This window comes from Pistacia vera, unplaced genomic scaffold (genome assembly GCF_008641045.1).
Source record: "Pistacia vera cultivar Batoury unplaced genomic scaffold, PisVer_v2 Contig223, whole genome shotgun sequence".
Lineage (NCBI taxonomy): Eukaryota > Viridiplantae > Streptophyta > Magnoliopsida > Sapindales > Anacardiaceae > Pistacia > Pistacia vera.
The window spans coordinates 678,991-690,472 of record NW_022196028.1 but is presented as its reverse complement, the minus strand read 5'-3'; the positions used below and the strand labels follow the sequence as shown (position 1 = coordinate 690,472).

Here is an 11,482-nt window from a genome sequence, read left to right as displayed (position 1 = left end):
TTGAAGGATAAAGATGCGAAGGCAGATGTTGCTGAGGGCTATAGTCATGTGAACGCTGATGACGACGACGATATATTTAGTTCAAACAAAAGTGAATTTTAGTAAGACTACAAATTTCTTTTCTCATGTAAATGGTTATATTCCATTTTAAGTAAATATATTTCGTATGCATCTAAAAGTCCAGAATAATTCTACCCCTTCATATGTACAAGTAGAAGTAGAATTATACTTTTATAAATATAAAAATCTTCCATATCCAGAATATAAAAGAAATTGTTAAAAAATTCTTAATCCTTTCATTCGTTGAAGAAACAGATTTAATAGAAAGAAAATGAATAAAAAAGCTGGCATGCAGGGACTGATCTTACTATTAAAAACATAAGAAGGATACATTTAATTTATTAAATAAATATTAATATCACTTTACAATGAATGAACCCAAACGAATTTATGTTGATGTATGCACCGACAATTATAAAACAAAAAATTCTTTACCTATACAAGAGAACACTAGTCACCAGGAAATTCAAAAATACCAAGTTTTCTCATTCATGGTTGGTCTGGGAAAACTTTCTTCAAGAAATTGATGAAACGTTTCGCGTATAGTTTTGGTTCAACGGCCGATATCTTCAGAGGATCAAATTGCAAGGATTTATAAGCATGCTCTACTTTCTTTTTCACATTGTATTCCTGCAATATGTCAATGATGCCCATGTACAGTACGACATCATACACTTCAAAAAGTTCAACTTCCATTGAATCATCGACCTCTTCCTTGAGAAGCTTGTGATTAGCCTTCGCTGGCATGTTTACTCCTAATTGCACTCGTAACCTGCAGTATATATGCATACAAATGGCCATGACTTAATTAAATTCTACTCGATGAGCGTTGCGAAAGTTTAATGTAATAAGTGCAACTGAAATTACATGTATGAAATGTGTGGTGAGTGCACTCCATTTGGAATTAGAGTAGAGAATGTCAACAAAAATGATTTTGCACAATTGCATGCCACTATTCAAGTTGAACGAAATACCAAGGGGAGGATATGAGTTGACACAAAATTGATTGATTGAGAAATGTAGCCATTGTTAGAGAGGAATGCTGAAAAAGACGGTTGTAGTTTGACTCCAATTCATGGGTATCGAGTTTATGAGAAAAAAATGCAGTTAAAAAAACTGAAGAAATTCGGTATGTGTTTGACCCATCAAAGTTGTATTACCTATTGCTAGAATCCTAAATAGGTATAGAGGAAAAATAAGAATTTTAAAGCAAGTTATAGAACCAGCATCCCTCAAAGAATTAACACGAGAAAAAAGCCAATAAAAGCTACCAATTCATATAGAGAACTGCTTCATGAACTTCAACTTAGGTTCCAAGCTACTCATTTTTATGGCATTGCAAATTCTAATGCTAGACATTTAGCAAGGATGAAAGCAATTGGTTACCAAAAAAATATATCAAGTGTTGGATAGAGAATGTAGTAGATTATAATATCACTGACGTTTTCTTTTTGCAGACACAGATAGAGAGAAGACTTTTCTCGACACTAGGCAATTAAACAAAATGCAGAAGTTAAGTCTCATACATGAGAAATTAGAAGCAGAGAAATTACCTCCCAGTACCAGGCAGTAGGAGATCAACTTCCTTGTCACCTAATGAGAATGCTCTCAACGTACTTCCTCTAATGTGAGGACCCGGTGCAGTGCTGACAAAGCTGGGCTCATGGGTGACTAGGAGCAGGCCGCTGGGAGGAATCATGAGCTCCCCTTGTGTGCTTATACCTAGCAGAAGCAGATTTGCTTTGAAATTAAAGTCATGGTAGACCGAAAACAGTCCCAAGTACATTTATTTTTACTAGACACACACCACAAACTCACAATTAAAGAATATTACAAGTTATTATGGAACAAGTATGTAACGATGTCTCCTTTGCTTATGATGTAGTCTCTTTCTCACTCCAGAAACACCTCCTATAGTTTCTTTAGACTCCTTTGAATGATCACCAACTTACTCTCATATGTATATATAATGAGATAAATGTCTGAAACTGATAGTTGTTGCTGGTTGAGCAGGAGGAACTTAAAAATTTTAATTAATACCATGAGTAAATGGATAACTCCCATTTTAATGTTAACTCACACTCAGCCAAAAATGCATATGCATGAGCAGTTATTCACTGGAAATATAGTAATGTTTGTATAGAACAATGGTCAGATTAAGTTTGTTTACCAAAAATAAGATGACTGCACGTAAACAGATTTAAAAAATAACTCAGTCCCAAACTAGTTTTCTATAGAGAGAAATAAATATTAACCATGTGGTAAATGTCTAGACGATAATGCATATTTAATCTCGTTTGCGCTAATTTTGCTCCTGGAACATGGCTGATGAACAATGCAACATATAAGGAGAATATCATAACTAACCATATATAGTTCCATTTTTTTTTTTCTTCACTCCTTGATACTAGAGAAGAGGAAGTACATTGGAAGGCAAAAAAAAAAAAAAAAAAAAAAAAAAAAACTATGTGAAACGAAGAACCAATCCAAAATCCAGATATGAAGTTAACAAATTACATACAGATTCTGATTAAGCATATCTACAAGCCACGAAAAACTCATACTAAGGCAGAGTTCACGTAGCATCTCTGCACTTCATTTCTCTTATTCTTCTTAGAAAGGATAGCCAGCAAAAGAAGATTTAATGCTAATTTTCAAACAGACTTAAGAAGTGGATGAAACAATTGCTGAGTGCCACAATTCACAAAAGCAATAACAAGTCTGATCAACTGAACATTCAACCAAAATTTAATAAGTTCAATTCTTAACCAGAGACCTCCCCGCAAACGTGTTGTCTTGTTTTCAGATCTGACCAGCTCAACATATTGTCTTATTTTCTTGTAACCAACTTTACTACTATCCATGACTTATAATAACCACAACTATTTACTCCAATTATTCATTGATTGGTGCTCCTTGTGTCTTAAAAGGAAATTTTTCGAATGTCAAAATAAAACTTTGCAATTCAACTATACTCATGAAGAAGTCATAAAAATTCAGTCATACCTGACCAGCTATCCTAAATGACAGAACAGAAGACAGCCCAATTGTCCAGAACAAGCACTATAGTCACTAAAATTACAAAATCCTTTTGCAAACATAACCAGACAACAGGAAAAAGACAAGAGCTCCTTTTAGGGTAAGCATGACAAACTCATATAAATTGGTAACAAGCTGATTCTCCCTTTTCCTGTTTTCAATTAAAGCCTGGCTGAGAAGGTCAATTCACAGTTCCATAACTTGTATGTCAGATATAAGTTCAGAATCAAAGGTATTTCAGATGCCTTGGAATTAAAAAAGATTGATAAATCAGCGTTTGCCTTCCTTCACTCCGAGATACAATTCTGTCATAAAATATCTATTCACAAGATTTATTCCTCAACATGTTTTATGAAAGACTGCTTTCATATTTACAATAACATTTTACGGTGTCAGCCTAACCTCCAAGCAACACAATATAATATTTTAACACCTTAATAGGTGGACCTTAAGAAGTTTAAGAAATTATATCTCATATACTACAATTAATAAGCAGTAATTTGACCAATCATGGTCACAACTAAAGTTGGTAAACATGTTCGTACAGCACCAAAACTTCACATACTAATTTTGTGGATGCTTAAACATTATCTTCACTTCGACCGTTTAATGCTTAAAAAGGCCACCAGATAGCATAATATCACACAAATGCAACCAAGAAAAATAAACAAAACATATGAAATTAACAATATAATGTCACTGCTAAAAGAAAAAACTTATACCATCATATGCAAGTACACTCTCAGGACTGGATGTTGTACTTGGTGGTTCTAATAAGGTCTTCAGATGCTCAGGAGCTCTAAAATGTAATCCCAATAGAAGGCTATAATCAATTATTTGTTGAGATTCCAAGAACATGCAGTCTATTGCAATTTGTCTGCAATTTAAGAGCAGGTAAAAATACTACTGATAATTAGAACTATATACTTTAATGCATAATAAATGACGTACACAATGCAGTTCTTATGTTTGCTTTACACACATATTGATCCTAGTAACTTAAAATCAACCTAATATGCAGTAGATACAGCTTACTGGTAACAACAAGATTTACTTCTTACTGGAAACAACTAGCCGAAAATGAATTGTATAGGAAAATGATACAGAAGTTCAAGTGATAGTAGTGGCAATGGCATTATTAAAAAAAAAAAAAAAATTTGAAAAGAAGGCACAAGAAATAGAGGAATAGTTCCTCCTCTCCCCTTTTAATCTGAAATCTAACTTCTCCATTGAGACAAGCAGTTGGGGGGGAGAAGTGATATGAATTATCAATCATCAATGATTGAAGGATCCAAATGTCCTCAATCAAGAACACATCTAAATAAGTTTCAAAAATGACAATCATTGGAAAGAATTCTTAACTATTTTTAAGTGTTCTTATTTTCTTAAATATAACCAACTTTAGTTGACTTTTCACTGTACATCTACAAACATTTACACATGCCTCTATATATCTGCATATATATTCATAGTAAACTATATGTGTATATAACCTTTGCTATCATCAAACTCACAACACTTACTTAAAGAGAGACTCTCGCAACAATTTGTCCATGTGAAACTCAAATGATAGATCAAGATCCTTCAATGTAGTATTCTCCTTGATTTTAACTTTGTCTGTAGATCTTCCTATAGTAGATCCCTTGAGATCATAAGAGCGATGTATTCGTAATTCTGTACAAAACATATTCCCCATGACCACAAACCGTACCTAGAAACCACAAAGAAAATGAAAGTAAATACTGGTCACAGTAAAAAATTGCAAGGACGTTTACTAGAGCTCTAAGACAAAGTTAGCATTTACCTTTCTTCCACCTCTCAGTGTTATACGGTGGAGCCCGAAAAATTTAGTTATGAGGGTATTTTCATGTTCCCCTACATGAATGTAATACTTATACAGCATTTTGAGTAGGACCTGCACAGCAGAAAAATAAAATATACATGTTCATTGCTGACTCTCTTTCCTCCACTACAGATCAAATCAAGGAAAGTTTGACTAGCTGATTTTTTAACCCACATTTGGGAGAGGGGAGTTCAAACTTACATATCTAACAATCAATAAAACACAGACGATTACACAATATTATTGGCATATCCACAAATTTTGCAAAAGAAAAGAAAATGTCCCTCTTGAACGAACACAAATTCTCAAAACTTTTCAGGGTTGAACCTAACCATTTGAGACTAGCTACACAAAACTTTTATTTCACAACATTCCATCTGGGTCACTTAACCCTTTCGCATGCCTTCATCACCTCAATTCATATAACTCTTCCTCTTCCTTCCGTCCTTGAAACACCAGTAGTTAATATTAGGACTTCACACTGGTATGATTATTCTGCTAGCACAGTTAGAGCATCCAATGGCTTCCTATTAACTTCTGTCAAACTCAAAAATAAAGCATTCTCAAGCGTATTCATTTTTATGTGCATCTATTCACATCTTTTCCCTCTTCTTTTTCTAATTTATTCCTTACAGCTTTCATACGAGAGACTTCACAAATTGACAGTATAGAGTACAAAGGCAAAATGATATATCAAAGATAGCAAAAAGAAAAGAACCAATATCACCTTACATCAAATTAAGAGGAAACAGATGCACCCTAGCATTTAAAAAGATATCCAGCAATAGCACATCTTTTATAAACTTTCTTTCACTAATTCATGCCAACTAAAAATTAATTGACTTCTGATATTACGAAGCAATATGATTCTGATGAAACTAGTTGAGTTGCAGGTGTTGCACTACTAATCTGCGGTAAGAGATAAATGAACCTTCAAATGATTCTAATTGTTGTCTAAGATGACTCATCTATGATCATTAACTAGGCTAACTCAGCAAGCCATGTCCTTGAAGACAATTTTATCACTGAGCAAAATCATTGAACTTCCTTTCTCTAAAATATTCTAAATCCAGAATGGATTTAGAATTCTACTTGCTGGAAGATTCAAAATGTGATTTTTCCATACCAAATCATTCAGCTGAATTCTGTTAAGTGTACCATATGTTGTAATCACTCTCATCCACCCTCCTTGGAGAATGTGAAGCAGAAACTCAATGTATTTGAAACATGAGCAAAAAGTATAATATCATCTAACCCTGTTGATTTTGCTTCACCTTGTTTCCGATGGAAATGAATGATTAAATTCAAGCAACTGAACTGAACCAGGACTTGAAGATAGAAAATAAGAGTGACAGCTCTCTCTTGTCCACTGGCCCATAGATAATCATAATATGTCATAGTTAAAATATCACATACAGTAGGATTAATAACTTTACCTCATAACAAGAAATTTCAAAGCATATCCACAATGAAAACAGAAACATAAGGTATTATGCAATGTTTCATGTTCAAATCCTATCAAAAGCGTAAGCTCCATCATTTCATTCTCCTTTTGGAGATAGATAAATAACCACAGTGATCCATCATCTAGCTTAAAACTATATCCAGAATTGAACAGGGTATGTTTGACATCTCCAGTTCTGGTGGATTAAAATGTGCAAAGATCTAACATCTAGGAATGAATTTACATGTCTATAGAACCCCACAAACTTTCAGTTATTCCATTTTTCTTTCCCTATTTTTTGTTTAAAAGGGCAATGGGTTTGGGGAAATAGAAAGGAACATAGACAAAAAATTATATAAAAAAATTGAGAACAACCTAAATATAAGTTCAAGGTTGTATCAGAAAATAAAAAATAAAAAATCTTTACAGAAATTGGCTGATCACTAAGTTCATTAAAAAAGATAGGAATCTAAATGCACACTAGGTAGTTCAGAGACAAAAGCTACTGAAATTAATATTTAGTGCAGAGGTAATCTAGATTCAAACCTTCAGCTCAGTTCTTTTTAATGTCTTAATCACAAATCTATCATCGAGAGAAAGATAGAAGATACTGCCACTTTTTCCTGGAGAAGAAAGCTCCCTTAGACCATCGTCACCACAAATGGACATCATGTACTCTGCAGCATCTAATTTGAACATCTCCCTCAAATTCCTGAAAATAAAGTTCTATATATATGAAAAAAGTTATAGAAAGATGCAACTAATATCAAAAGCCATTAAAAAATGTCACAAGAGTTATATATTAGCAAGTACTGTACTGTATACTTAGGATATACCTATTTAGTAACAGCAAATAGAACTTGAAAGTGCAATGTGGAAAAGTTATCTATTTAAGCACAATGCATAAGTATGTATTTGTATTCACAAATAAGTAAACATTAAAATAGTCAATGGTGAAATGGGTAAAAGTGACAAAAGGGAAACAAATTGTTCCTTGGATATATTACTACATACAAATAATTAATGAGTACCTGAAGACCATAGGGCAGTAATCTTTCCAGTAGAAATCAATAGAACAATGAGAAGGTGTAAACTGGGAACCTTTTCTAGGAAAATACATCCTTATTCTAGCTCTATCTCCAAAATCGGAAGCTCGAACTTCGCGCATAGGGACTGGTGTGATTTTGCCAACCGTGTACCTGTGAACTTCGAATAAAATAATTACAGAGCCCAACTATATACTCAACAATTGAAATTTTCTTGAAAGGAAAACAAAACATGCCTTAAGTACAATGAAGAACAAAACAGTATAGCTAGCCCTTTAGATCAATGTAATGCTTCATAGATTACAAACACATATCTATCGACATCCTCCTTCTAGAAATATCTAAATTTAAATTACTAATCATGCCATTTTGCAAACAAAAATTGCACCTAGGAAGGATGATATGTAGTAGTATAAAATTGTATACTCAGAATTATTTAACATATATTGGGCGAAAAACCATTTTTTTTTTTTTTGGATTGATTCAGATGCCAACAACCATTATTTTAGTTTATTCAGCTTCAAGATCAACACAGACAAAAGAAAATTACATTTTCTCTGAAGAGATACCATTATCAGCTGAAATAAACACAAGCATTAATAACGGAAAAATAAGGTACACCAGGGGAGGAAGGGTTTCCATGTCTATCAGTTTACCTGATACCAAGCTGCAAGTTAAGCATTAGGTAATAGCTTTGATGGCCTTCGAAGATGTCCACACATGACCTCTTTTTTACCTCTTTAACTGAAAATTTACTTTGTCTTTTACCTTTACGTTGTAGTTCTGCACAATTCCTAACAATCTCTTTAATCAAAACTCCCTGCGTATACTCCCTTTCATAAACTACAGTACTGCTCTCGTGCTCCTCGCGTTGACCTTCATCTGAAGTATGCAAAAACTTGCATGGGGAGTTATTACATACAAGTCCTTTAGCAGAATCACAAAAGATAGACCTTTCATCCAATGATGTGGTTCTGTGAGAAATTCGACCTGAACTTTTTAAAATTCCACCAACTGGAATCTTCTCGGAAATGCTACGTTTGACCCTTGGCTTTGGAGTCTTTAGTTCCTTTGAATCCATTGATGAATTTTGAGACAAAATCATTTTTTCACTGTCATCATTTCCTAGTGTGCCAGAAAACATATTTACAGATGGATGTTTACTTCCAGCAGGATAGAATTTTCCTTTTCCATCCTTTAGGCCCTTACTCCATGTTCCAAAATAATAACCTCCATCAGCGAACCTATAAACTCCGGACCCATGTCTATGACCATTTAACCAAGAGCCATCATAAATATCACCATTTGCCCATTTCATAACCCCTCTACCAGACATTTTCCCACCTTTCCAGTTCCCAATATATGTGTTTCCACTATTCCAAGAGTACCTACCATTACCTTCATGTACTCCTTCCTTCCATGAACCATCATAAATATCTGAATTAGGATACCCCTTTCTTCCAACTCCATGCCGTATATTCATCCTCCAGGTCCCTCTGTAAACTGATCTGTCAGGTCCAATGAATGTGCCAAATCCATGAAGGTAACCTCCTGAGAAATCACCCTCATATTTAGCTCCTGATGACCAGACTATACATCCTTTCCCTGTCATTTTTCCTTCTTCCCAGTCACCCTCGTAGATTGTTCCATCTGACCATGTATATTTTCCCTTTCCATGGGGAAGTATTCCCTTAAAGTCACCGGAATAGCTGTCTCCATTTGAGAAGGTCTGTTCATTAATCCTGGAAAAATGTAAAATACATTTAAATCCAGAAAAAACATAAGTCTGGTAGATGTACAGATTCATTTTCTTCCTGTTAGAAGTATAGAGGGGGAGAAACAGATAAAGATTTTTGAGGATTGAACGGTGAAGATTACCTATCACTCTCCTCCATAATTACTGCATCATAAGTGATCTTGCTTCTTAAGCATTCTTAAGTCTCACTCAGATAACCCACTTAACTCAAATTCTGCGTTAAATCCAAAAGCCAAGTTCTGAAACTCTGTACATATAACATATGACCATGGAATCAAGATATGTATAATATTAGTAATTCATAACAAAAATACGGAAAAAAATTATGGTTTTGTGCATATTGCCAAAGAAGACCACTGGTTACCAGTTTGGTCGTTACTTTTCTCTTATTGGATATAGGTAACTATCATGTTCACTCGATTTCAAGAAATGTAAATTACATCATTCAACAGCCTTCCACGGGATTTATTTTCATCAATCCAATGGTTGAGTGAAATTAAATGTATGCTTGCACGAATTATAGCTCTAAAAACAATTACTAGTTAGCAAAAGTTACTTCAATCTGTGTTTTCACCTAGCATCTAAATATGCAGCTAAAAAGGACCAGTCAACAAGCATCTGAACATTTATGAGCAAGCATATATGATTTGATATTGAAAAGAAAAATAATACCACATTCAAGTAAAAGTTTTGGTGTAAGCTCAGGTGTTAGTGGCAGTCATATCTGGTATGATTACTCTACACTTAACAAAAATAAATTTACAACTCACCAAATATTTACACTATACGGTTAAATATCTAAATTTATCCTCTCTTATAAGGTCAAATTATGGCAAACCCAAAATACCTTAAAAACTGATACTTTAAACACCTAGATAGAAACATTAACCACTAAGGCACTTTAGATGTCACGATGTTTTTCAAACATGATCCAAAATATTCAGCGCACGCAGCCATAAAAAATAGCATGATGATTGAGAATCATATTTCCTGTTCATATCCTAATAACATGAATCTCATTGACATGAAATTGTGTATCAGGAACATCTTTGATCAATCTCATCAGCACAACAACTCATCTAAACCGGAAGACAATAAACTACAACACAACTGACAATGAATTTGCAGCCTAGTTAATTTCTCTTCTTCAAGAATTGAATCACAAAACATCATCCCCATGAATACAGCCTTATTTCTAATTGATCATCATTCCTCAAAGTCCTAATAATCAATTTACTAAATAATACAAGTTTACTGAATAAAAATCTAACTCACAATTGAAATCCACAGCTGATATAACAGAATCAAAATCAAACAACTATTGATTTCCATTCATTAATTCAATCATTTCCATTTCCATTGAAAACAATGACTTGTTCACAAGTAACTATTGACAAAAATCACCCCAAAAAACCATGAAATTGAATAAACTCACCTGGGGTAAGCTTAAAAACCAATCTTTCCTCAAAGAATATTATGTGCAATGAACCCAGATTGAAGAAACCAAAAATATATATACCCAGAAAGGGAAAACGGATTATTTTAATATTATAAAAATAGAAAAAGATTAAATTGAAGATTTGAAGCCGACCATGAACTACAAATCCTGGAGTTGAAACTGACACTTTAATTCTCTTTTTAGCTTTTTTTATCAGCTATTAGTTAACCATGCAAGAAAGAAAGTCACATACAAGACGAGCATAATCGGCTCTGCTTCTGCGTCTCTAATAATCTTGCCACGTTTGCAAACAACACCCACATGGGCCCCAACATCTGGCTTCATATTCCAGCTTTCAACTTCTTGCTAAACACTGGATTCTCCCCGGCAAAAGGTTAATGATGGGGAAAATTTACGAACCACCCCTAAGGTTTCAAATAGTATCACCCAAAAGCCAAAATATGAGTACTGTATATATATTTTACTAAAGAGCAAGTCTTGAAATATCAAACTTTGTTTGCAGGACAGAAATAGCCATAAAATCATGTGTTAATTAATTGTGCTCATTGGAAAATAGTCAGAATGTTTGGTATGCTTTAATGAGATTGTTAAAATATTAGACTATTGAGTCTAGTATGATTTAACATAATCTAACGTTATATGTGTTGGAGAACAAATCTTTTATTGTTTCATTATTGGTAAGTCACATGGTTTTAATCACACTTAGCATCTTGTTATTACTTTTCCAAACCTTAGTTTTAAATTACTCTACGAATAATACACTGTAACATTACCTCTTATCGAAAACGAAGCATTGACTTCATTAATCTTTAGATAATCATTGAACTATAAAAGG

General features: G+C 33.7%; 1 protein-coding gene across 3 annotated transcripts; it reads right to left on the bottom strand.

Moving 5' to 3' along the window:
• Positions 1–368: 368 nt before the first annotated feature.
• LOC116130590 (phosphatidylinositol 4-phosphate 5-kinase 7-like) lies at positions 369–11,028 on the bottom strand. Of its 3 annotated transcripts, XM_031416311.1 has the most exons (11): positions 10,624–10,871; positions 9,311–9,435; positions 8,423–9,174; positions 8,089–8,314; positions 7,418–7,585; positions 6,933–7,098; positions 4,904–5,014; positions 4,623–4,810; positions 3,822–3,976; positions 1,614–1,782; positions 369–832 (listed from the first exon to the last, which is right to left on the bottom strand). In XM_031416311.1, the coding sequence occupies exons 2-11, from the start codon at positions 9,325–9,327 to the stop codon at positions 550–552; spliced, it is 2,235 nt and encodes a 744-aa protein (XP_031272171.1). In that variant the 5' UTR covers positions 9,328–9,435; positions 10,624–10,871; the 3' UTR covers positions 369–549. The 3 variants fall into 3 exon arrangements, with proteins under 3 accessions (XP_031272171.1, XP_031272170.1, XP_031272169.1); XM_031416310.1 differs by lacking the exon at positions 10,624–10,871 and adding an exon at positions 10,880–11,028 and having other exon boundaries at positions 8,089–9,174; XM_031416309.1 differs by having other exon boundaries at positions 8,089–9,174.
• Between the last annotated feature and the right edge of the window lie 454 nt (positions 11,029–11,482).

Bases quoted from the DNA above. Each gene is read 5' to 3' on its own strand.
- LOC116130590 (XM_031416310.1), bottom strand. The intron at 7,099-7,417 runs GTACTCATTAAT...CTTTATTTTCAG, and splicing joins TACTGCCCTATGGTCTTCAG to GAATTTGAGGGAGATGTTCA. The intron at 5,015-6,932 runs GTTTGAATCTAG...TCTGCTGTGCAG, and splicing joins TAAAAAGAACTGAGCTGAAG to GTCCTACTCAAAATGCTGTA.